Raw genomic sequence first — 27,713 nt, 5'->3', positions numbered from 1 at the left:
GGAGGCTGACCATTAAATTGTGCACCCTCCCCTCCCCCCCCCCCCCCCCGACTCTCAGCAGGCACCTGCCAGAGATGACTGAAGCCCAACTACCCTGCTGCAGGGCAGGAGCTCCGAGCTCCCCCACACAGTCTGGTAGGCTAAGAACAGGGGAAGGGGCTCTTGGAGCTGCACTTTAACTGTAAAAGAGCTGCATGTGACTCTCGAGCCACAGCTTGGCAACCCCAGCTCTAGCTTTTTACCCCAAATAGAGTTAACCAGACATTATCTTAAACACACTGGATTAGATCAAACTAGTTTATTAACTACAAAGATGGAGATTTTAAGTGAGTACAAGCAATTAGACATAAAAGTAAGAAATGGTTACAAGAAAATACAGATAAAAACGCTTTCTAGTGCCTAACTTAACAAATTATTTGGATTCAAAGCTAAGTTTCTCACCACATGCTTCCAACAGCATTAGTGACTAATCTTTCAGGTCAGGACCCATCCACCGGAGTCCAATGGCTGTTTCCTTTGTCTTCTCAGGTGTGGAGAATGAGATGGGCAGAGAGACAGGGGGTCTCTTGGGGTGTTTGTCCCTCTGGTTTATAGTTGCAGTTCCTCTTTTTGAAAAACATTTCCAGATGAGAACCTGAGAGATATAGGGTCTGGTGGAGGAAGGAGACCTCATGCTGTTTCTTTGCTAAGATGCAGATCTTTGTCCCTGCCCCCTTTCTTGCTAAAGAATGGCTACTTGATAGGTAATGGCCCATCAGCTTTGTTGACACCTGGCAGGGACATCAACTTGCCCTCTGTCTTTGAGAAATTAGTTTAGCCACTCCCCAGGTTTATTGGGAAAAACACTTCAGGTATGATTTCAGCTTCTGTTAATGACGTTACACAATGTTCCTACATACATTTTACCATGATAATCCTGATCAGCAAGTTATGAGTTTTCAAATTATATCGCACAAGGCATGTTTTGTACCGAAATTATTACAATAGTGTATAGGATGTGAATACAGGGGTGCACTCCATCACAAGGGGCAATACAGAATACATTTTTGGCGCACATAAAAATGTGAAGTCAGGCTACCTATTGGTCACATCATCATGAAGAGACTATACCAATTTCTGTTTGTTACTGGAGCCACATACTCATCCAAGGAGCTCAAACTGGGGCAGGGCAAGTGCCTTACAGTAGTACTGGTGACAAAGTCCATCAGATAGGTCATCCTCCATAAGCCCCTGTCCCAAAAGTGAAGGAGTAGAAACTGGTGTACAAGGGCCTATAAAGGATTCCATAGGAGATACTGTCTGTACCTCTACAGGATCCCCTCACCAACTTTATGAGAGATTATGAAATCTGTAATCTAAGTCTGGCAAGCAGCAGCAACAGAATAACATGCAATTGACGACTGAGGAATATCCAAGGAGGCTGCCTGGTCAGATCTTTTGGCTCGAGACTGATTAAGCACTCTCTCTGCTAAGTCAATCTTGCTGAACACAAGTCCCTATCTACCAAGAACAGAACCCCCTCAGACTCAGTTTCACTGGAAATAGATCCCTACTAGGATCCATCCTTGTCCGCCCATTAAGGCCACACAGTCTCATGTTTGCTATTCACTCCTTCACTTGCTCAGCTCTGATATACTTTTTTTTTTTTTTTAAATATAATCTGACCTGTGTATTTAACCTTAAAATATTTGAGAATTTATAAATAGGCATATATTGCAGTCTCTGGGTACATTTCCAAAGATAAAACAAATAATTAAAACCTTCAGTTATAAGAAGTCACTGAAGTCCCTGCCTGCATTGCTGTTATATCTGACAGCTCTCCTCCATCCAACCTCAAAGGGTAAGAAGCTCTTTTTTTTTTTTTAAAGTGATGAGCTTCAAGGCATGGTGAAAGATCTAAGTTCTTACTCTAGCAGGCCAACAAGAAAAGCAGATTCCAGAATTGGTGATCCTTCACCAGCTATCGTGCAATCCCAAAAATTCAAATCAAGGGAATATCAGCTGGCAAAGTGGTACACACAGAGGTAACAGACAGAAGAAAAGCCAGGACCAGACCATACATGGCTGTATTGATTAAGAATAACTTGAACATGCATATTGGTACATAAGAATGACCATACTGGGTCAGACCAAAGGTCCATCTAGCTCAGTATCCTGTCTTCTGACAGTGGCCAATGCCAGGTGCCCCAGAGGGAATGAACATGTAAACATCAAGTGATCCATTCCCTGTCGCTCGCTCATTCCCAGCTTCCAGCAAACAGAGGCCTGGTCTACACTACGACTTTAATTCGGATTTATCAGCTTTAATTCGAATTAACCCTGCAACCGTCCACACAACGACGCTATTTATTTCGATGTAAAGGGCCCTTTAAATCGATTTCTGTACTCCACCCCGACGAGCGGAGTAGTGCCAAAATCGATTTTAGCAATTCGAATTAGGGTTAGTGTGGCCGCAATTCGATGGTATTGGCCTCCGGGAGCTATCCCACAGTGCATCATTGTGACCGCTCTGGACAGCAATCTAAACTCGGATGCACTGGCCAGGTAGACAGGAAAAGCCCCGCGAACATTTGAATTCCATTTCCTGTTTGCCCAGCGTGGAGAGCACAGGTGACCACAGATAGCTCATCAGCACAGGTAACCATGCAGGCTGATAATCGAAAAAGAGCACCAGCATGGACCGTGAGGGAGGTACTTGATCTGATCGCTGTATGGGGAGAGGATTCAGTGCTTGCAGAACTTCGTTCTAAAAGACGAAATGCAAAAACTTTTGAAAAAATCTCCAAGGGCATGATGGAGAGAGGCCACAATAGGGACTCTGAGCAGTGCCGCGGGAAAGTCAAGGAGCTCAGACAAGCCTATCAAAAAACAAAGGAGGCAAACGGTCGCTCTGGGTCAGAGCCGCGGACATGCTGCTTCTACGCCGAGCTGCATGCAATTCTAGGGGGGGCTGCCACCACTACCCCACCTGTGTTCGTGGATTCTGGGTCGGGGATAGTCTCATCAGCGACGCCTGAGGATTCTGCCGATGGGGGAGAGGAGGAGGATGAGGATGAGGATGAGCTTGCAGAGAGCACACAGCACTCCGTTCTCCCCAACAGTCACGATCTTTTTATCACCCTGACTGAAGTACCCTCCCAAGCCAGTACCCAAGACTCTGACCCCATGGAAGGGACCTCAGGTGAGTTTACCTTTTAAAATATAAAACTTGTTTTAAAAGCAAACGGTTTTTAATGATTACTTTGCCTGACTTTGCATTCGCGGTCAGTTCAGCTACTGGAAAAGTCTGTTAACGTGTATGGGGATGGAGCGGAAATCCTCCAGGGACATCTCCATGAAGCTCTCCTGGAGGTACTCCGAAAGCCTTGCCAGAAGGTTTCTGGGCAGTGCATCTTTATTCTCTCCTCCATGGTAGGACACTTGACCACACCATGCTTGCAGCAAGTAATCTGGTATCATTGCCTGACAAAGCCTGGCAGCGTATGGTCCCGGTGTTTGCTGGCATTCAAGCAACATCCGTTCTTTATCCTGTTGTGTAATCCTCAGGAGAGTGATATCACTCCTGGTAACCTGGTTGAAATACGGGAACTTAATTAAGGGGACAGAGGTGGCCGTTCCTACTGGGCTGTTTGCCTGTGGCGGAAAATAAATCCTTCCCTGCAGTTAGTCAAGCGCAGATGGGAAATTGGCCCTGAGTTTTTCGCGTTTGGCTAGCAGGGATCTTCCCTGTTACCAGCCACGCGGTGGGGGGAGGGGTACCGTGATCATCCCAGAGAATTCATGGCGGGAGGGGGGCGGCGGCGGCAGGGGGGGGGGGGAGGGGGGTTAGTTTGGTGCCTGCAGGGATCTTCCCTGATACCAGCCACGCGGTGGGGGGGAGGGGTACAGCGATCATCCCAGAGAATTCATGGCGAGGGGGGGGGGGTGGTTAGTTTGTTTTCTGGTGCTGCTGAATGTTAACAGAAAAACCGCAGCACTCTACTTGCCTGAAGGGGCCCAGACAAGCCCCCCCACACTGCCCCCCCCCAACTGGCTGAGATTGGCCAGGCTTCTTCAGCACTCTACAAGCTATGCTTGGTATGTGGGAAAGGAGGGCGCAGAAGCTTACCATGGCCGCATGCAAGCCGAATTCTGTTGCCCAGACCTGTGATTTCTAGCAGCAAAGCCACAGGCACTCAGCATTAAGAGGCAAAATGCGACCTTGCACAGAAATCACATGTGCTATGTAATGTGAACAGTGTTGGTCACCGTGAAAGAGTATAAGCATTGTTCTGCAAAATGTAGCTTTTAAAACAATTCTCTCTTTTTTCCCCTCCCTACAGCAGCTGCAAATTCCTCAAGCCTCCCTTCTCCATCCCGAAGGTTATCACAGATAAGGCGTCGTAAGAAGAGAACGCGAGAGGACATGTTTTCGGAAATTATGGAATCCAGCCGCAGTGACAGAGCTCATCTGAATGAGTGGAAGGAAACAGTTTCAAAGTATAGGAAAGAAGTCAGTGAACGTGAGGAGAGGAGGGACCAACGTGAGGAGAGGTGGCGGCAGGAAGACCAGAGGATGAAGGATGCAACGCTGGGGCTGCTCCGGCGTCTGGTGGAGGTTCAGGAACGGCTGCTGGAAAACAGACTGCCGCTTCAGCCCCTGTTCCACCCTCCCCCCTCCCCATGTTCCGTATCCTCCTCACCCAGACATGTAAGAATGCAGGGGGGGAGGCTCCGTACACCTTCCCATTCCACCCCAGTAGACAGCCCAAGCAAAAGGCTGTCATTTTTTTAACCTTTTCTTTGTGGCTTTTTCCTTCCCAGCAATCCTCCTCCCAAATACCACCCGGGTTCCCTCCCTCTTTTTCTAATCTATTAATAAAGAATAAATGATTTTTAAATGATAGTGACTTTATTTGGTTTGAAAGAAAGCTGGGGGAAGGGGCAGGGTGGGTTCCTTACAGAAAATCAGTCAGTAAAGGGGGAGGGTTTTCATGAAGGAGAAACAAACAGATATTTCACACGGTAGCCTGGCCAGCCATGAAACTGGTTTTCAAAGCTTCTCTGATGCACAGCGCTTCATGGTGTGATCTTCTAATCGCCCTGGTGTCTGGCTGCGCGTAATCAGCAGCTAGGCGATTTGCCTCAGCCTCCCACCCCGCCATAAAGGTCTCCCCCTTACTTTCACAGAGATTGTGGAGCACACAGCAAGCAGAAATAACAATGGGGAGATTTCTTTGGCTGAGGTCAGAGCGAGTCAATAATGAACGCCAGCGACCTTTTAAACGGCCAAATGCACATTCTACCACCATTCTGCACTTGCTTAGCCTATAGTTAAACAGCTCCTGACTCCTGTCCAGGCTGCCTGTGTATGGCTTCATAAGCCATGGCATTAAGGGGTAGGCTGGGTCCCCAAGAATAACTATGGGCATTTCAACATCCCCAACGGTTATTTTCTGGTCCGGAAAGTAAGTCCCTTGCTGCAGCCCTTTAAACAGAGTAGTGTTCCTGAAGACGCGAGCGTCATGAACCCTTCCCGCCCAGCCCGCGTTGATGTTGGTGAAACGTCCCTTGTGATCCACAAGTGCTTGCAGCACCATTGAAAAGTACCCCTTGCGGTTTATGTACTCGGTGGCTTGGTGCTCCGGTGCCAAGATAGGGATATGGGTTCCGTCTATTGCCCCACCACAGTTAGGGAATCCCATTGCAGCAAAACCATCCACTATAGCCTGCACATTTCCCAGAGTCACAAACTTTCGTAGCAGCACCTGAGTGATTGCTTTGGCTACTTGCATCACAGCAGCCCCCACAGTAGATTTGCCCACTCCAAATTGATTCCCGACTGACCGGTAGCTGTCTGGCGTTGCAAGCTTCCACAGGGCTATCACCACGCGCTTCTCAACTGTGAGGGCTGCTCTCATCTTGGTATTCTGGCGTTTCAGGGCAGGGGACAGCAAGTCACAAAGTTCCATGAAAGTGCCCTTACGCATGCGAAAGTTCCGCAGCCACTGGGAATCGTCCCAGACCTGCAACACTATGCGGTCCCACCAGTCTGTGCTTGTTTCCCTTGCCCAGAATCGGCGTTCCATGGATAGAATCTGCCCCATTAACAACATGATCTCCAAAGCACCGGGGCCTGTGGTTTCACTGAATTCTGTATCCGTGTCTGTGTCCATGTCCTCATCATGCTTGTCGCTGCGCTGCCGCCGCCGCTGCATCCTCGCCTCGTTTCTCTGGTCCTGGCTGAGCATAAACTCCACGAGAACGCGCGAGGTGTTTACAATATTCATGAGTGCTGTCTTGAGCTCAGCGGGCTCCATGCTTGCCGTGGTATGGAGTCTGCAGTGTTCACCCACCCAGGAAAAAAGGCGCGAAAATGGTTGTCTGCCGTCCATTGCTTTCATGCAGGGAGGGAGGGAGGAGGTGAGGCTGTACCCAGAACCACCTGCAACGATGTTTTTTGTCCCATCAGGCACTGGGATCTTAACCCACAATCCCAATGGGCGCGGGAGACTGCGGGAACTATGGGATAGCTATGGAATTGCTACCCACAGTGCAACGGTGCAGAAATCGACGCTAGCCCCGGTACTTGGACGCACACCACCGAAGTAATGTGCTTAGTGTGGCCGCATCCATTTCGACTTTATACAACCTGTTTTTCAAATCCGAATTATCTAAATTCGGATTAATCCCGTAGTGTAGACATACCCTGAGGCTAAGGGACACCATCTCTAGCTAGAGTACCATACAGTGAGAGAGAGAGAGAGAGAGAGAGTTGTTTCATATGCGTCTACAGCTAAGTGTCTGAACTTTAGGGTACAGATGTGGGGACCTGCATGAAAACTTCTAAGCTTAACTACCAGCTTAGATCTGGTTTTGCTGCCACCACTCCAAAGTGCTAACTCCCTTCCCTGGGTAGCCTTGAGAGACTCCTCCACCAATTCCCTGGTGAACACCGATCCAAAACCCCTTGGATCTTAAAACAAGGAGGAATTAATCATTCCACCCCTTCCTTTTCCCCCACCAATTCCTGGTGAGTCCAGATCCAATCCCCTTGGATCTTAAAACAAGGAAAAATCAATCAGGTTCTTAAAAAGAAGGCTTTTAATTAAAGAAAGGAAGGTAAAAATCATCTCTGTAAAATCAGGATGGAAAATAACTTTACAGGGTAATCAAATTCAAAGAGCCCAGAGGAACCCCCTCTAGCCTTAGATTCAAAGTTACAGCAAACAGAGGTAAACCCTCTAGCAAAAGGTACATTTACAAGTTGAGAAAACAAAGATAAACCTAACACGCCTTGCCTGGCTGTTTCATATTTCAAACTTGTAAGTGAGACTAGTTCAGAAGATTTGGAGAGCATGGATTGATGTCTTGCCCCTCTTAGTCCCAAGAGCGAACAACCCACAAAACAAAGAGCACAAACAAAAGCCTTTCCCCCACCAAGATTTGAAAGCATCTTGTCCCCTTCTTGGTCCTTTGGGTCAGGTGTCAGCCAGGTTACCCGAGCTTCTTAACCCTTTACAGGTAAAAGGATTTTGGTGTCTCTGGCCAGGAGGGATTTTCTAGTATTGTACACAGGAGGGCTGTTACCCTTCCCTTTATAGTTATGACACTCCCCTATTCTTAAATAAAATGCTTTGCAGTTATTCAAGCTATGGGCTGGACCAGTTTAATGACACTAGCTAGGTAAAAGTACTGGCAGGAAAGCAGTGACTACTGTTACTTAGGAATTCTGGAGCAGCTGGGGAACCAGAGGAGTCCCTTGACGGCAGATAAACCAAATGATTCAGTCTTGGGGGGGGGGGGGGGGAATAATATTTTGAGAACTCTTTAGGGGAGTTTCAACTATATACGCTAAACAGGGTGGATTGATTTAAAAGTCAAGATGATTTAATTCACTGATTTAAATCATCAAGTGGAAAGCCTAGATTTAAATCCATTTTAATCAACTTGTCCATTTGCATTTTAGTTAGTTTCTAAAGAAATCTGCATTATCAATGGCTAATATAACCCTTAAAACAGGTTGACTTACAACTAAACAGAGCCCTTCCACTAGATTTGGTACATCTTTTTGCTACTTACGGGGGTACACTATAACTACATACATTTATTGAAGCAATTATACAGGTTAATATTTTCAGATTTTTAGTTGTACATTTTCAGTATGTTAGAAAATGGTGAATGATATATTGCTTATTTACTCAATAATTAACTTTTTAGCCATGACTTGTGTCAAGCTGTATTATAACGAATTTAAACAAAACACAAAATAGCATATAAAATATATTTTTATTAAACAAACAAATGTTTTGGATACTTATCAAAACATGTTTCACATTTAAAATTAAAAGGCTTATTAAACAGAGAGATTAACTTAGGGGTCGGCAACATTTGGCACGCGGCTCGCCAGGGTAAGCACCCTGGCGGGCCGGGCCAGCACATTGCTCGCCTGCGCCGCTTCCCGCCACCCCCATTGGCCCGGGACGGCGAACCGCGGCCAGTGGGGGCCGCGATCGGCCGAACCTGCCGCGTCAGCAGGTAAATAAAACTGGCCCGGCCCGCCAGGGTGCTTACCCTGGCGAGCCGCATGCCAAACATTGCAGACCCCTGGATTAACTGTAGTCAGTGAATTAAACTGGATTATTTATGATCAGCCAGGGAAAGTTTTCAAATATGCCTAAGCAAAAGCTGGAACTTGAGTTCCTATTTGCCTAAGGCCATGTCTAAACTACAAACTTTGGCAGGCACATTTAGAATATTGCTCGTGCACATTTGGCTCCTTGCATCAGCAGTGTGCACACTCACCAGGAGTGCTGGTGTCGATGCACAGTGTGATAGAGTTATCCCTGCAAGCAATTCACCACTGTCTAGTGCACTGTCTTTTGGGAAGTTGTGGCAATACATGGTGGGGCAGAAACAAATCATGCAGGAGTGACTGGGAGCAAGGTGTCAAATTCCCAGCATGCAACTTACTCCATTCCATGTCATCTGTATCCGATAATTTCTGCATCTTTTTAAAAAATCTCACAAACCCACACAGCCCCTTCACCCCACTGTCCATTATCTCTAGCAGAAGCATGGAACCAGCACATTTCTGCACTACTGTCATGAACACTGCAAGCATGCGTCACTCGAGCCTCTGGTATTTGCAGAACTGCATTAGCAGAGAACATGACAATTTTGTGTAGGACCGATTGCTGTGGGACATAGCACACACCAATTCAAGGTTGTTGGTGGAGTTCACAGAGCACCTGCAGATGGTAAAGCACCATGTCTGGGTCTGAGATGTGATCCCACCAATTAGTGCTCACATCATAAAGCAAGTTTGGGACGAGAAGTGGCTACAGAACTTCCAGATGTGTAAGGCCACATTCCTGTGTGCTGAGTTTTCCCCAGACCTCCTGTACAGGGACACCAGAATGAAAGATGCCCACCCAATGGGTATGGCCCACCAGAGGCAAGGGAAATGAGAAGCGAATTGCTTGGTTGCGTGAAACTATGAGTGTAGGGCAATGGCACTGAATACTGGCACCATTTTCCACAGGTAGTGATGATTTTAGCCAATATCTCACTTCTGAGGGTAAAAAAGGCCCAGAGAGCACAGCTGCTGTTGGCGTTCTGAATCTGCCTGGGCCCATATGCCACTAGCCTGTTTTCTGCAATGGTGCCTGCCAAAGTTATCACAGACTGACGTGGGAAAGTGTCCTACTGTGAAGGAAAAAAATAAGGGCTGCCATCCCCAACGACCTTCAAGAAAGTATTGTAGAGTACCTCCATGAATGTTTCATCAAGCTCTCAGGGAAGTCCCTTGAATCCCCTCCTAGATACATAAACTGCTCCACATGTCCATCCCTGCTTAACTCTACAGGTGAATGAAAAGCAGATACACTACCTCTTTTAGACAGTAAATTAATGAAAAGACAATAACTGCATCCTGCTAAGTTGGGGGTACAATCAGTACATCATTGTAATGGGAAATATATTTACACTTACCCGGGGTTCCTTCCCCTGCATTGGGCTTGCTTGTGCTTGACTGACTGGACTGCAGTGGAGTCTCAAACAGATTCTGGCTTGCAGCATTAGCTGGACCCATGGGCACATGTCCCTCCATCCTCCTCGACCTTACTATTCATACTAGTGATCTGTCTCTTGGGCTCCTCAGAGGGATCCTCAGCAGTCTGTGGGGTGGTGTTACAGTCTCTAAGTATGCGTGCTGCTATTCGTAAAAGCAGCAGGTCTGTGGCTTGACACAGGATTGACTGTCGGCCTCCCTAGTCTGCTAGTATGCCTGCCACAGTTCCTTCACCTTCATGTGACACTGCTGCTCATCAGTGTCATACCTCTTCTCCTGCATCCCCCAGTGCAATCTGCTCACAGATGTCTGTATTTCTACAGCTGGTCCATAGTGGTGTTTGCACAGCCTCTTCTACCCTCAGGCCCAGGAGATCCAACATCTCCTCTTTACTCTGAGCCAGAGCGCATCTGGAACATATAGCCAGCGTGGTCAGCTGGGCAGTTGCACATAACAATGGAAAGCCGCTAGGTATGCTTGTCAAGCTGAACTATCAGGAAATGGCATTTCAAAAATGTGCAGGGCTCTAAAAGGCACACTTCTGGTCTTCGTTACCCATGGGCAGTGAAGTTCACAACTGTGACTACAGCAGTCAGTGTCAGGCATCTGCTGAAGTACTGTTAGGGTCAACATAGGTAACCGTGTCTACCCTTGCACTACATCAAGCATGGTTCAATGCCATTCGGGAAGATGGTGCTACTGCATCACTGTATCAGGGCACTTACATTGGGGGGGGGACAAATTATAAGCCTAGACACATGCACAACTAGCTCAATGCCAGGCAGCTTATATGAACCTTACTTTGTAGTGTAGACCAGGCCTAAGTCTCTTGAAAATCAGACAGTCTCTTAACAGCTGATCTACACTATACAAAGTTAGATTGGCTGAACTACATAGCTCCAGACTGTGAAAAATTACACACTTCATGGAACATAATTAAGTATTCCTGAGGGCAATCTGCAACAAAATATAAAAATTCTGCACACATTTTAAAATTCTGCAAATTTTATTTGTCAAATAAATCTGGAGGCTTCAGGCTGGCACTGGGAACCACAGGCCACTGGCTGCACAAAGGTGGGAGATCACTGTGCAGCTCCTGCCCGAGACACAGACTCAGCTGTGAGGCTGCACCCAGCCCTGACACAACGCAAGGACCAGGCCTGCCCCAGAAACAAACACACCAGGTACACTAGCAAGGCAGGATCCAAGTGGGGAGGGGCTTAGCATGGGGGGGATCCAGGTCTGGGTTGAGAGGGTTCTGTGTGGGGCCATCTGGGTGCGGGTGGCTCAGTGGGAAGTGTGTGTGTGTGGGGGGGGTGGGAGGATCTGGATGCACAGGAGCTTGTTGGGGGGTTCTGGGTGCAATGGTAATGGGACTCTGCAGAGGGGGTCCCGGTGAAGGTGGCTGGGGCTCAACTGGGGGGGGTCTGGGTGTGGCGAGATCAGTGGGGGGGGGTCCAGATGCTGGAAGTGTGGGGCTCAGTGGAGTGAGGGATCCAGGTGCAGCTGGTTGGGGCTCAGTGGGGTGGGGATCCAGGTAGGGGTGGCTCATGGGGTACTGCAGGGGGAATGGGGCTCGTTGGGGGGGCGTATCGGTTTGGGGGGGGAGGCTCAGCAGGAGGGTCTGGGTATGAGGGGGTCTGGATGCAAGGGGGTTGGCCGGATGGGGGAAACAGCTGCCTGTACAGTGATCCCTGTACAGGATCTGAGGAACGATGGGTGCAGGAAGCATGGGGGGTGAGGGGAGTTTGCAGAGCTTCCTACAGCTGGGGGAGGGTCTAACCCTGCCCCAGATACCGTGCAGGGGAAGAAGTCGTCCTATCCTCCCCTGCCCAGCCTGGCACAGGGTTGGAGCCACCAGCCGGGTCTTCCCCAGTCCCCTGCCCCACAGTGATCTACCTCTCTGCTGGCTGCCCTGGGCACCCGAAACATACTGCTGGGGAGGGGCGCACGACTGCTCTTGTGGCTTCCCTTTGCTTCCCTGCAGAAAAACGACTTTCTGAAGCAAAGAAATCTGCATGTGCAGTGGTGCAGAATTCCCCCAGGAGTAAATTAAGCCAACCTAACCCCAAGTGTAGACACTGCTAGGTCAATGGAAGAATTCGTCCATCAATCTAGTCACTGCCTCTCGGAGAGGTAGATTTATTACAGCGACGAAAGAAAGCCGCAGCATTTCTAGAGTACGTATACCCAAAGATACTTAGGCTGAACTATTGTGCCATATTTATAAAACTTGATCTCAAAAGTTAGACTCGAGGTGGGCTTGGGGAGGAATCTTTCTTTATTCAGAAAAGCAACATTTAATGCTAACTTAGAGAGTTTGATAGAGGCTTATGGATTCAGCACATTGTTTACTTAAATGTTTTAAGAGGTTACAATAAGTTTAGGCCTTAACATATTTTATATTAAATTCAGATTTCATTTTAAACAGGTTTATTTTTAAAAAGAAATTATAATTTAAAACAAAATAAAAATCTGATAAAAAAAAAGTTATCCATTTTTATCCACCCCGAAATTAACAGGAATATGTAAAGCTACACAGAGTTTTAGCCAGCTATTAAAGACACTACATACATTTTCTCATCGAGGTTTTCAAAAGTCTACCTAATCTTATAACCATCAAGCTAGTGTGCCATTTCATATTTCCTGAAACTAAACTACATGTTAAGTGAGTTACTCATTAGCATATTCACTAAGCTTTAAAACCCAAAAATGTTAAAATTTCAGTATTGTAACAAATGTACTAGTGTCCAGCTTTACACACAGTGTACAGAATTTCTTTCTCCATTTCACTCAGGTACCACCTACACTAGCTGATGAAAGATATGTGCAGTTGTCACTATTAAGTTATACAGCTGTCAAGTGTTAAGAGTAAGTTCCAGAAGGGATAGTGTGCATTTACCAAACTTCAAATGTAATATTTTAACAAGATGTAGCTCAAAAGCTAAAGCACCCCCCCCCCCCCCCAATAACTGAAGCCACAGAATTAGATAGCTGTAGGACAGTATTCAGTTATTTATACTTTAAATCTCACCAGAAGGTTGGATGCTTTAAAATGCAATTCTACATAAAAGTAGCCATTTTGACTATTCACGTTTTTAATTTTTCAGATTAACAGGAGAACGACATGTTAGTCTGAAAGCTAATAGTGCAACATGGTACTGTTAGAGAAGTTACCATTATGCCTTTTCAGATAAGGTATACAAGTCAAAATGCTGCTTCTATTAAAATAGATATCCTTAAAACTTTATCCATTTGTCTTTATTTGAAAAGCTTACAGTCAACATACTACAGCAATCTGCCAGCAGAAAGTAATAAAAACTTCCAGCAACTTAACCCCACCCAAATTACACACACACGTTCACGAAACATACTACCATCGTGTCACACTTCAGCTTCCTGTACTAAGCAAGCTTCCCCCCCCCCCCCCCCCACATCTATAACCACCACAGAAACATACCTTCAAACCGAATGGGAGTTATCCATCTCAGTTAACAAAATCATAGAAATGTAGGGCAGGGAGGGACCTCAAGAGTCATCTAGTCTATCACTGTGTGCTGAGGCAGGATTAAGTATATCAGCACCATTTCTGATAGATATTTGTATAACCCATTCTTAAAAGCCTCCAAGAAGGAGGTTTCCACAGCCTCCCTGGTTAACCTGTTCTACTGCTTAATTATTACTATAGTTAGAAAATTTTTTCTAATATACAACCTAGATCTCCCTTGCTGCAAATGGAGACTATTAACTCTTATCTTACCTTCAGTGGACATGAAGAACAATTGATCACCATCCTCTTTATAACAACTTTCGCATATTTGAAGAAATATGTCCAACCTGAGCCCTCTCAATTAAATATGCCAAATTATTTCAGCCTCTCCTCAAAGGCCACGTTTTCCAGACCTCTGGCTTTTTTTGCTCTTCTATGGAGTTCTCCAATTTGTTCACATCCTTCTCAAAGTGTGGTGCCCAAATCTGGATGTATTACTCCAATTGAGGCCTTCTCAGTGACAAATACAGAGGGACAATTACCTCCCACATCTTGCATACAATGCTCACAGAATCGCAGAATGACTTTTTTTGTTTTTGCGCAACAGCATCACACTGTTGACTCCTTCAATTTGTGAGCCACCTCAACCACCATCCTTTTCCGCCTAGCCAATTATTTCCCCCTTTTGTATTTGTGAATTTGATTTTCCCCTCCTAAGTAAAGAGCTTTGCACACATTTTTACTGAATTTCATTTTATTGATTTCAGATCAATTCTCCAATTTATCCAGAGCACTTGGAATTCTAATCTTGTCCTCCAAAATGCTTGCAATCCCTCCCAGCTTGGTGTCACCTGCAAGTTTATTTATTTATTTATTTTAAGTATGCTGTCCACTCCATCATGCTAATAGTTAATGAAAACATGGAATGGTACCAGACATAGGATAGTTCTCTCTAGAATCCTACTTGATACAGCCTCAGTTTGACAGGGAACCACTGATAACACTGGTCTACAATTTTTGAGAAGTCGTCTGCTTCAGAGATAAAATGTGCTATTTATTATGTATTTTGATGTGCTGAATTCAAATATGACCATTAAAACAACTGATTGGCTACTGTTTAAGATATTTAAGTTTTTACATTTTATGTCTATGTATATTGTGTAGATAGTAGAGTTTTAATCATAAATTGTAAACCTAGGTTTTTCGTGTGTTTATGGTTGCTTTACATGATAATATTTCACCTGTCCTTTTTATGGAACACTTTAAAAATCAGCAAAAGGGTTATATAAATAAAATTTATTATGAAACAAAAGGCAAAAAACTATTATGTACATAGTTTAGTCCTATTCAGTGTCTACTCTGTGCTTCTTGGCTTGTCTCTTGTATTCATTAAATTGAGCATCTCTTGTCACTGTCCAGCAATAGTCTGCAAGCATTGATGGGCTCCATTTGCCCTGACAGCGTTTCTCCATTGTTGCAATGTCCTGGTGAAATCGCTCGCCGTGCTCGTCGCTCACTGCTCCGCAGTTCGGTGGAAAAAAAATCTAGAGGAGAGTGCAAAAAATGCATCTTTAGTGACATGTTGCAACCAAGGCTTTTGTATGCCTTGAGGAGGTTTTCCACCAACAATCTGTAGTTGTCGGCCTTGTTGTTTCCGAGAAAATTTATTACCACTAACTGGAAGGCTTTCCATGCCGTCTTTTCCTTGCCACGTAGTGCATGGTCAAATACATCCTCTCGAAGAAGTTCACAAATCTGAGGGCCAACACCTTCCTTTATCTTAGCTTCACTTAACCTTGGAAATTTTCCATGGAGGTACTTGAAAGCTTCTTGTGTTTTGTCAATGGCCTTGACAAAGTTCTTCATCAGACCCAGCTTGATGTGTAAGGGTGGTAACAAAATCTGCCTTGATTCAACAAGGGGTGGATGCTGAACACTTTTCCTCCCAGGCTCCAATGACTGTCAGAGTGGCCAATCTTCCTTGATGTAGTGGGAATCTCTTGCACGACTATCCCATTCGCAGAGAAAACAGCAGTACTTTGTGTATCCAGTCTGCAGACCAAGCAAGAGAGCAACAACCTTCAAATCGCCACAAAGCTGCCACTGATGTTGGTCATAGTTTATGCACCTCAAAAGTTGTTTCATGTTGTCATAGGTTTCCTTCATATGGACTGCATGACCAACTGGAATTGATGGCAAAACATTGCCATTATGCAGTAAAACAGCTTTAAGACTCGTCTTCGATGAATCAATAAACAGTCTCCACTCATCTGGATCGTGAACGATGTTGAGGGCTGCCATCACACCATCGATGTTGTTGCAGGCTACAAGATCACCTTCCATGAAGAAGAATGGGACAAGATCCTTTTGACGGTCACGAAACATGGAAACCCGAACATCACCTGCCAGGAGATTCCACTGCTGTAGTCTGGAGCCCAACAGCTCTGCCTTACTCTTGGGTAGTTCCAAATCCCTGACAAGGTCATTCAGTTCACCTTGTGTTATGAGGTGTGGTTCAGAGGAGGAGGATGGGAGAAAATGTGGGTCCTGTGACATTGATGGTTCAGGACCAGAAGTTTCATCCTCTTCCTCGTCTGACTCAAGTGAGAATGATTCTGGTGCATCAGGAACCGGCAGTCCTTCTCCGTGGGGTACTGGGCGTATAGCTGATGGAATGTTTGGATAATGCACAGTCCATTTTTTCTTCTTTGACACACCTTTCCCAACTGGAGGCACCATGCAGAACTAACAATTGCTGCTATGATCTGTTGGCTCTCTCCAAATCATTGGCACTGCAAAAGGCATAGATTTCCTTTTCCTGTTCAACCACTGGCGAAGATTTGTTGCACAAGTGTTGCAGCATATGTGTGGGGCCCACCTCTTGTCCTGATCTCCAATTTTGCAGCCAAAATAAAGGTGATAGGCTTTCTTAACCATAGTGGTTATACTGTGCTTTTGTGATGCAAAGGTCACTTCACCACAAACATAGCAGAAGTTATCTGCACTGTTCACGCAAGTACGACGCATCTCTGCTCACTTTGGCTAAACGGAAATGTGTCCCTTTGCAAAAATCAAACACTGACAAATAAGAGCACGACACTGTATGATTTCTAGACCTGATATAGGGCAATTTGTTCAGCAGAGTGATGTAAGGTTCGTTATGATTGCATCATCCATGACTTCTAGGAATAACATGATGCAATTCATATCATGTATGACGCAATACCAGCTTCAGATTGCATCATTCATTGTTTTGCCTAAAAAGCAAGTACTGTCCAAACCCAGTCATAGATTTATTCATCGATCCAGTCAAAGATGTATTTTAGTCATTTCTGGTTTAAATTGAGATCCCTTCCCTTTATAACTCACTTATCCTCCGTCATTCCCAAGTCAAGGGTCGTATATACTGACCCAATAGCATATCTTGAAAACTAGAGCCAATCAACAATTTTAAGCATCATTTTCGTTCTCAGTGACCCAGAATTAGTAAAGTTTGACTACATTTATTTCAGAAGCATTTTGGCTGTAAAGCAGTGTAATTAGTCTTTGAGTACAATCCGTGCATGCCAATATCACTTAAAATATTTAGAAAGGATGTACTTCAAACAAACAACAGGACACGTGATCTAGTTGAGGTCTCTAGGCACTACTACAATAGTAATTCGAAGTAATAAAAAAATAAAAAAAAAAGTCATCTTTCTTTTAGAGACTGACCTTTGCGGAGAGACACACCAAGCATAGCACTGGTGGGGCGGGGGGGGGGAAGTTGTGTGTGTGTGTGTGTGTGTGTGTGTGTGTGTGTGTTAAACATACCACTCTACGACAATTTGGATATTAAGTAGGAATTTGTGAAGTCATTAATCCTAGTACAATTAATCAAGGTTTTTAGGAGTTTATGACCAAGCTGTATGTCAAGCGTTATTTTGATCATTCTCCAAAATTACTTATCAGACATATGAACTTATGTGACTCCAAGATTTCCAGTGGAAAAAAAATAAAACTTCTAGGTTTGATACTTCTCTCCGCTACCTGGAAAATCATATAAAAAACAGTAAACATCACCAGTTTAATAATTAAGGGAAGAACAGATAACTTAAATACATTTGCGTATGGGCTGGTCTACACTAGAAGATTAGGTTGAGCCAGCTACGTTGCTCAGCGGTGTAAAACAATCTACACCCAAGTGACATAGTTAAGCTGACCTAAGTCCTCATGTAGGCAGCACAAGGTTGATAGAAGAATTCTTCTGTCAACCTAGCTACTGCCTCTCAGGGAGGTAAAATTACCTATGCCAATGGCAAAGGCAGCAACTGCACCACTGTAGCATTTTAAGTGCAGAAAAGACCTCTGTCTTATGTGAAAGCTACATGAAATCAACTAAGACACAAACAAAAGCTTCAAAGACTTCAGATAATTAAGTAGCTAAGTACCAGGGCATGATGGACAGAGGTAGCAAGATTTATGGCTTTTCCTTTTAATAGGATTGCACCATTCACAGTAAACTACCCTCATACTCCTTTTCCTAGTCTTTTGACTAGGGATATATAAAATATGAACCTTACATAAAATCCAGATAGAACGTATGAGATCAGAAAAATGAACAGTGTAACACTGGACTATTCACAGGTTAAAGCAAGGGTAGTCATTTTTTGTCAAGGTCCAAATTTCTTGGTCAAGGTCCAGACTCCGGAGAAACATTTTTCACACCGCAATAATGATAATAAGTAAATAAAAGATTTTGCAGTCTGTTCAAAAGCATCTGGCAGTCTGGATCTGGCCCATGGTCCACCTATTGACTACCCCTGGGTTAAAGGAACATAGCAACAACTATACCTCGCCAGATTAATGGTCATCTACATCCTGTCTCCAAAACCAAGAAGTAGCAGTGTTTCAGAGGAAGGTGAAAATATCCATAATGGACAGTTATGCAGGAACTTGCAAATAGGGAATGGTTTCTTCCTAACCCTCTGTTCCCTACCCCGATCAGCTCTTCTTAGCTGTGTTTGTAGCCATTAAATGGCTGTAACAGTGAAACCTTAGGTAACCCTCCAGGGCCTGGAACAGTCACGTATCCAATGTCATCTGGTGTATGAAGCCATGGCAAGCAGTTGTACACTACTAGATATGCCAAGAAGCTAAAAAACTACTGCAATTCTAAAAACAAAAAATAGATTTAAAACATTTAGACCAGTTAGAAAATACTGAGAAGTTATTTATTTACACAATATGCTAACACAATTTTAAGTGTAAACAAGCAACAGATAATTTCTAACCTGTTTACATCAATATTTTATACAATAGTGCCCACGAAAAAATTCCAAAATAGTGTGTTGTTTGTGTGTATATTTATATTTATCTCTTAACCCTGTCATTTAGTGTTGGCAATACTTTAAATTGGGGGCTGCGCAAATGAAGCATCAACTACCCATCCAAGTTTATGATTTCACAATCCCCGAAGTTTTTTTTCCAATTTTAAATTAAATTTGTTTTCGAGGCAGGTTAATAGTGTCTGTCTGTCTCAGAGAGAGAGAGAGAGAGAGAGAGAGAGAGAGAGACACACAGACAGACACCTTCTACTGAGAAGAGAGGGGGAAGAACTCAAGGCTAGTTTCTACATTTAAGGAAAAACAAAAACCAAATGCCTAGTATTTATGTTTAAACATGCTTGATTAGGGCCTGTTTGTGCCAGCCTTATGTTGAGTAGTGCCTTGCCACCACAAGAAGTCTCACCGATTTCAATACACTGCATTTCAATGGTGTTACTCTTGCTCAATGTAAGGTGGCACAATCTGACCCTTAAAGTGTTAGTCACTTCTGACAGTTAATCAAAACTCCATATTTCAGTTAATCAAAGCTTCATTATCCAGAGGCTACTAAAAGTAAGTGCTTCACAGAATTAAGCTTGTTTCTGTTCATTTTTGAAAACTGTACTCACTTTAAACTTCTTAGTCCTGTGGAGCATTCTGCACCAAAAAATTAAAAATTCTGCACACAAAATTTTAAAATTCTGCAAATAGTATTTGTCAAAACAACACTACCCGATCACACCAATTTCAATTATTTTGGTAATTTATTTCAAAATACCTGTCAGCAAGTATGTCTGTAACAATATAGACACACACAAAAATTCCCCCAGGAGAGTTAAAGAAACCCCTATGACACCCCAGGTCCTGTTCCTCTGCCTCCATGCCTCCTGCAGAGCCCAACCTGGGGGCTAGACACCCAGAATCCTCCTCCCCTCCCCCCAATAACCCAGACACAGGGCCCCCTCAGGCAATACACCTGAACCCCCTCCAGCCCAGAGCCCAGATGCGGGGTCCCCCTGAGCCCAGAGAACAGCACCCCGCCCGAGCCCAGCTGAGGGGCACCCCCACTTGCCTAGATAACTGCTCCCCCTTCCCCCAGAACCCAGCCTCTACTTGCCCACTCGCCCCTCCCCCCCCCCACGAGCCCAGCTGTAGCCCCCCCAGCCCAGACACCTGCCCCAAGTTATTTACTTGTTCCCATAATATAAGAACTAGGGGCCACCAAATGAAATTAATGGGCAGCAGGTTTAAAACAAATAAAAGGAAGTTCTTCTTCACACAGCGCACAGCTAACCTATGAAACTCCTTGCCTGAGGAGGTTGTGAAGGCTAGGACTATAACAGGGTTTAAAAGAGAACTAGATAAATCCATGGAGGTTTTATGGCTATTAGCCAGGATGGGTAAGGAATGTCCCTAGCCTCTGTTTGTCTGAGGGTGGAGATGGATGGCAGGAGAGAGATCATTTGATCATTACCTGTTAGGTTCACTTCCTCTGGGGCACCTGGCATTGGCCACTGTCGATAGACAGGATACTGGGCTGGATGGACTTTTGGTGTGACCCAGTATGGCCATTCTTATGTTCCCACCCCCCAGAGCCTAGCTGTGGCCCCCCCCAGCCCAGACACCCACCCCTCCCCTCCCCCCCCAGAGCCCAGCCACGGGCTCCCCCTTGCCCAGATACCCGCCCCACTACCCCTCAGAGCCCAGGGATCCAGAGAGAGAAACAGTCTGATGCTGGGTCTCGGCTTGTGTGGAGTTTCCTGCACATCACTGTCTCCTTCTCTCTGGGCATGCAGGGAACTGCAGCTGCCAGGAATCCTTTAGCTTCCTCCCATCCCTACAGCAATGTCTTCTATGTGTGAGCTGGGCTCTGCTGGGTCCAGTGGCCCCTAGTGGCAGCCAGCAGCACTGCAGCTCATTTCTGTGGGGGAAAGGAAATTCATGTGCACATTAATTTCTGCAAAGTTCTGCATTGTGCAGTGGCACAGAATTCCTCCAGGAGTGACTTCTGCTCAGCATTACTGACAATACGAAGTGATATTACAGCAACTTCTAGAAAGTTAAGTCATTTCATCCAAAGATGCTATTGCTACTGTATATGTGTTGCAATACCCAAACATAATGGAGCAAGCTGAGGATAAGTTTACAGATTTGTTTAGAAACTTTGGTCAAAGATATATGGCTGAAACTTTGAGCCATATTCTGATATGGAACAATGGTTTGCAACTCCCATTACCCTTTCATTTCAAGGAACCTAAATGTTGTTGCTCATGTCACTTTGTTTCCTAAACTGTAAACTCTATGGGGCAGGAGCCAGACCTTCTAGGTGTCTGAACGGTGCCCAGTAGGAGTGGGGCCTCTGGGCAGAACTGTAACATTTAGTGATTTAAATACTTCTATTTATGGTAAAATTGTGTCCATTAAGTTTCTCAACATCAACATCTCTTTGGCACCCATGATGAGCAAGAATTTAGAATACCTAGTAACTTGATGTTTCCAAAGGTTGTGATCACAGATGTCATATCTCATGTTTTCAATACATTTGTCCAACAAAACTCAGCAGTACTAGGTAGTTTTCAGGGAAATCCATCTGGAAAACTGAATTTAAAAAAAAAAAAGAGGAATAGAACATTGTAGGTATAATTTGCCAAAAGTCACAGAATTTCAGCAGCTGAGTCTATTATACCCCAGAATCTGTTCTTTGCACTCTGCTTTGGACTGACACAGAAGGCATCCAGAAACTACAGAGAGATCGACATGTAACACTCTACCTTCTAGCCTATGATGAGATCAGAAAGCACATTACATCATTGCGTCAAGACCTACATAAGTTACCACTGAAATTCTGGGTTCATTTCAATGTCTTGATGTTTATCTATACACTCCTGAATGGGCTAGGGCCTGGTTAACCTGGAGGCTGTCTCTTTACACTCCATTGTGACAGCTTTTTTCAGGCTATATCTTACTCCTGGGGGAATTCTGCATCACTACATGTGTACAGAATACATGGTCCCTGCAGATTTTTGTGTTTCCCCGCAGAAAAATGACTTCTGATGGGAAAGCAAAGGGAAATCACAAGAACGGTCACATGCCCCCTTCCCAGCAGTGCAGACAGGTCAGTTTGGGCACCCAGAGCAGCTGGTAGAGACGTAAATCGCCTTGGGGGAGGGGACAGGAGCTGGGCAGTCATGCGTGTGAGAAAGAAAGAGAGAGACGCTGTCCTTCTTGCTCGCTATTGTGGCATGCTTGGCATGGGGTGAGAGTGGGGGGTGTTTCTGAAGAGGTAGGCACAGGGCAGGCTCTGTTCCCTCAGGTGGAGGAGAATGTAGCAGCCTGCCTGCTTAGTGGATTGTTCCCATTGTTCTTAGTGAATTCCCCCAAAAGTATAAAAGAGGTGTAAAAATGTTAAGGCTCCTTTACATTGCCAGAGTGGTGTAAAGGAGCCTTATTGTAAAGGACAGTGTGGTGTTAGAAATGCTTATGGTACTTTAATGATTAGAACAGGTCTAAATTTTTAGACTGAAAAAACTTCCTATCAAAATGTGCTCCATGCACTATTTGCTACTGACCTTCCTGGAGATGGTCAGTAGCCAGTATAAGTTTGTGAGTTTGAGTCCCCAACCCTCACTTGCTCTTCAGTTGCCTATGATGTAACACTGAGCATATGGCTGCATATATTTGTTGACTAATAATAGAAATAAAAGTAATGGAGCAAGATTTGACTCTATCAGGCAGAAGGGGTTTGGTGATTTCCTCCAATGCTCCCCACTCCAATTCTCCATCCATTGTATTGTAGTTTAAATAAATTACCAAAATAATTGAACCCAGCTTGATTACATTGCATTACTGTGACAAAAAAAAAATGCAGAATTTTAAAATAGTGTGTGTAGAATTTTTAGTTTTTTGGTGCAGAATTCCTCCAGGAGTAATATCTGCCCATAAACCATTATGGTGATACAGCTGCAGCACTGCAGCTTCCCCATGTAGCACTTCAGCATAACAGCTCTCTACAGTGAAATCTACCTCCCCAAGAAGCAGTAGTTAGGTTGACAGAAGAATTCTTCCACTGACACTAGCACTGTCTACACCAGGGTTAGGTCTGCTTAAGTACGTTACTCAGCGGTGTGAGTTTTTCACATAACTGAGTAATGTATCTGGGTCAACTTAACTTTTTAGTGTAAACCTGGCTTGAACATGGATACTACAGCTGGAAGAGTTCAGGCTCAAAATGAGGGGAATAAGACATTTCTCAGTGGAAAGCCTTCATCTGCACAATTCATGGTCACAGGAGATCAGATGAACCACACTTTAAGTACTCTTTCTGTGGGCCTTCAAACAAATTTAATCCAAGAAACTTTAAGACATACATAGTTATCTTGGTGCTCTGTAGAATATGCTAGAAGTCAAATTCAGGAGCGAACTTGGGAGTCTCTCCTCCTGGAGAAGACTGATTGCATTTTGTAGATACGATCTACTATATGGCTATTGTTTGGCAACACATTCCCCGACATCCCTCCCAACTGCTGACTTATGAAAGGACATTCACTTTTCCTTCTATTCCTGGGGGAATTCTGCAGCACTGTGCAATGCAGAATTTTGCAGAAATTAATGTGCATGCAGAATTTCTCGCCCCTCCTCCCCTGCCCGAAATGGGCTGCAGTGCTGCTGCCCACCACTAGGGGCCTTCTATTCACAAATAGAAGACAAGGGTGATTGGGGGGGGAGGGAAGGTAGGGGGAACTGAAGGGTTCCCAGCAGCTGCACTTCCCAGCATGCCCTGAAGGAAGGAGGCAGCTACGCACAGGAAACACTGTGCAAACCCAGGATCCAGCATGAGGCTATTTCTCCCTCTGGATCCCTGGGCTGGGGGGGTGGGGGGGAGAGAGGGAGGAAAGAGAAGAAAGGATGTGAATGTCTGGGCTGGGGAGGGGGGCCCGCAGCTGGCCTATAGGTAGGGTGACCAGATGTCCTGTTTTCAAAAGGGACAGTCCCATTTTTTGGGACTTTCTCTTACATAGGTGCCTATTACCCCCCACCCCCGTCCCATTTTTTCCACAGTTGCTATCTGGTCACCTTATAGGGAGTGAGAGTGTCTGGGCTGGGAGTGGTCAGGCCTGGGCAGGCTGCACAGCTGGCCTCTGGGGGAAAGAGGTGAGAGTATCTCCCCCCACTGAGCTCTGTGTGGGAGGAGACAGAGAAACAGGAACTAGGTTGTCATAGGGGTTTCTTTAACTCTCTACTCATGGGGGGATTTTTGTGTGTGTCTGTATTGTTACAAACATACTTGCTGACTGGTATTTTGAAATTAATTACCAGTTTCAATTATTTTGGTATGATTATATAGTGTTATTTAAACCAATACAATTTGCAGAATTTTTAGGCACAGAATGCCCCCAGGAGTATCTTCCTAACAAGAAGTTGTTCAATTCTGAAATTTTGATGGCTAAGTTACTAGGGCAATGTTGTGTGAAAACAGATTGCAGGGACAAAGAAAAGGAGGCCCGAAGGCACTTTTTGCTTGATCAAGTACTATATCTTGATGCAAGGTCCTTATACTTGACTGTAACTAATTTTACATGAAAGGAAAGTGAGAACCATAGTATTGATTATGAAACCTATTGATATTAAGAAAAAAAACCACACACACAAGTTCTGAGGTTTTTTTAGGAGATGGTTTAACCTCATCCTGTAATGAGTTTCATGCTAGTGTATTCCTGTGCCCAGGCAGATTTCATTCCAGGTTCGGGTCCCAAGTATATTTTTGAGCATTTAAATAAACAATGAAATACTGACATCTGAATCACTCCTTTCCTAACAGCAGAAGACATTCAGAAAAAGTTTCTCTCTATATAAACAGAAGACAATTCCAACCTTAAGATGTATCTGATTAGTGCAGGGGGAGGGAGGAGAGGGGGGGAGGAATTGTACATGGGTACATTTCAAATGCTAACAATCTAGTGAAATACGGTACTATATGTAACTGTGGGTCTTATAGGATGAATGTCAGAAATACACAGAAGTGCCTTGAAATGAAGTTAACTTGTTTTGTAGAGAGTTTAAATTAAAAATGCCAACTTTAAAGAAGAAATTAACGAAGGCTGTCTTTAACTATGATTAAATATCAATTCAAGAACAGTAGAGAATATTTACATACATTTTATGGCTTTGCAGTACTCAAAGTAGAAAATAGCACTTTGTCCTTAGCCTTATGTATTATATTCAAAAGTCATGAAAAAGCTTGCAGGATTTTCACTTCTCTTTTCACTATTCAGAGCACATCCCTAGCTCACCATGCTTCTGGCTTCCATGGATCAACTTAAAACGAGACCAAGCCATCTGTGCAATTTTTCAGGGTTTTATTTATTTATATTTAAAATGAAGTTACATAAATACAAGATTACTATTAAATAAGTTACTTTCCATTCAAATCATCTACCATTAAAACAGTTATTTAATCTGTAGGTTTACAATTTCCTTCAAAGGCTACATAGCATATTAAAAAATTCAATGAGCAGATGAAAAGAGCAGCCGTCTGCAGCTAAGTGAATGATGGGATGAAACTGCCCACACCTTGACTGTTACATGGTATGAATAAATATAAATGATCAGATGAAACACAAAACCCTGAAATAAACATGGACATCACAGATACAAGTGTACACCACAGGAGCAAGCTATTGTGGTTCAGTGCAAGTATTAAATTACAAACCGTGTGACAGCAGAAATAGAGCTATTTATTACCTCTTTAGTTCCAAGAAAGTATTCACAATAATTCACACATAAATCAGCCTTTCAAAATTTCTCTCATCCACGTGCCTGGGGCAAATAAACCCTCTTTCCTTCCCCTCCCCCCCCCCCCCCATATTATAACCATTTGTGCAAGTAGATTGTAACAAACATCTGAGACACACAATTTTGCAAAGCTAATATGTGTGTATATATTACACATAGACATATATATAAAATTTCTAAATACTATCAGTTAGCTTCTGAATTATGCTAAATCTAACAATATGGTATTAGCAAGTCAATTTTCCCTTTCCGCCCAGGCATTTAAAATTTGACTTAGGTCATTCTTGTCTGACTGAGTTCGTGGGTTAATCTGAAAGTTAACGACAAGAGAAGATCAGCTCTGAGTTTTCGGTGGAAGTGTCAATTCCGAGTTTCCCCACCTCTGCAAAAGTGGCCACTCTCTAAACTAGAATTTTTTCCAGCAGGCCCCTCTTCCTCCAGCAGACGCTGCAAGCCAGGTACCCTTCCCATCAGCGCCGGGCTCTAAGGGCACCCCACGGATCTGCTCGCCCCGCAGTAACCCCTCCGCGCACGGACGGGGCTGGGCACTGCACCTGGAAGTGGAGCTTGACCCCGCGCTCTCTCCTCTCACTCCCCTGCAGCCCCTTTGCCCCCCATCCTTCCCCCACCCCGCTCCCCTGAGCTTTCACTGCCCGCGGCGGAATGGAGACGGCCGCCGCGGCTGCTCCCCGCCTCCCGGGCCTCCGACAGGCCGAGGAGAGCGAGCCCGCGGCCGCCGGGACAGGAGCCCGCGGGGTGGGGGGTGCCTCTCTGCGGCCGGGAGCGGAGCAGGCCCCCAGTGCCCCGCTCCTCAGCGCGGGGGAGCCCAAGTCCCGGCCGGGAGACTCCTACCGTTCAACTGCGGCGGGGCCGACGCATCTCAGCCCCGTCCCGACTCCTCCCGGGGCCCCAGCATCATCTGCTCCCGGGCCCACCCGGTTCCCGCTGCCTCGCAGGGACGGCGCAGCCCCAGCCAGAACCCCCACCGAATGGAAAATAGCTCCCTGGGCCCAGGGGCGGAGAAGGATGGGGGAGTGACAACGCCGTAGCCAATCACAGGGGCCCTGTACCTTCATCGGACCAATAGGAACAGTACAGGAATAGAGTTGAGGCCACATCCAGCCTATAGGAGCGCTGCGTTCGTACTGGCCCCGCTAGAACCGCTCTAGAGAGCCTCCGTTTACTGCCATCTTGAATTCGGGCAGATTGCCCAGTCCTGGAGTGGGCTCATCAGCGGCCATTTTGGATTCGGGCAATAAGCCCAGCCAAAGGGATTGATCACGTGGGGGTAAAATTAAATGAGGAAACCGTTAGCTGGAATGTTCTATGGCCTGGTTCTGGGCCTGGTAGGAAGTAATCTTTAGTAAAGGGCATCAAGGCCCTTCCCCGGCCTCCAGCTGGCAGGAGAGGCGTGGCTGGTCTGCATCACCAACCTTATCCCTTGGGAAACTGCTGGCAGTGCCCAGCACAGCCAGGAGATTAAAATAACGATTGCATCTGGTACAAGTGCCCTGATAGGGTTGTCAACGTTCTGACTGCAGAAAACCAAACATCCTTGCTCCACCCCCTGCCTTGAGGCTCCGTCTCTTCTCTGAGCTGCTCCCCCCACTCATTCCATCCCCCTCCCTCTTTCACTCGCTCTCCCCCACCCTCACTCACTTGCTCATTTTCATGGGGCTGGGGCAGGGGGTTGGGGTATGGGAGGGAATGCGGGCTCTAGGGTGGGGTTGGGGATGAGGGATTTGGGTGCAGGAGGGGGCTCCGGGCTGGGGGATGGAGCCAAGGGGGTGGGAGTGTGGGAGGGAACTCTGGGATGGGATAGGGGGTTGGGGTACAGGAGGGGGTGTGGGCTCTGGCTAGGGGTGTGGGCTTCAGAGTGGGGCCAGAAATTAGGGGTTCAGGGTGTGGGAGGGGGCTCCAGGCTCTAGGAGGGGGCCAGGGATGAGGAGTTCAGGGTGCAGGAGGGGGCTCTGGTAGGTGACCAGGTGGTCGGCCAACATCGGGTCGGGGGGGGTGGCTCAGAACAGGAATCATACGGACTCTGGCCACTAGGTTGCGCTACCCCACCAGTGAG

General features: G+C 45.5%; 1 protein-coding gene across 12 annotated transcripts in view; it reads right to left on the bottom strand.

Annotated features, from left to right (window-relative positions):
- The window catches only part of SOCS5 (suppressor of cytokine signaling 5), a 108,686-nt gene extending 81,563 nt beyond the window's left edge, over positions 1-27,123 (bottom strand). For 2 of the 12 annotated variants that reach the window (XM_065589558.1, XM_065589559.1), the window contains exon 1: positions 26,492-26,672. Coding sequence is in view for 3 of the 12 variants with exons in the window: in XM_065589560.1 (XP_065445632.1) it covers positions 4,998-6,383 (1,386 nt within the window). In the remaining 9 variants the exon portion in view is untranslated. Of the gene's footprint in view, positions 1-283; positions 17,571-18,374; positions 18,696-19,977; positions 20,769-21,326; positions 21,446-26,491 lie in introns of those variants that run through there. The other 10 variants (XM_065589560.1, XM_065589561.1, XR_010599930.1 and 7 more) reach the window with 10 other exon arrangements.
- Positions 27,124-27,713: the final 590 nt, after the last annotated feature.

This window comes from Chrysemys picta, chromosome 3, assembly GCF_011386835.1.
Source record: "Chrysemys picta bellii isolate R12L10 chromosome 3, ASM1138683v2, whole genome shotgun sequence".
Classification (NCBI taxonomy): domain Eukaryota; kingdom Metazoa; phylum Chordata; order Testudines; family Emydidae; genus Chrysemys; species Chrysemys picta.
Note: the sequence above shows the minus strand (reverse complement) of the source record. Positions and strands in the feature narration are given on the sequence as shown.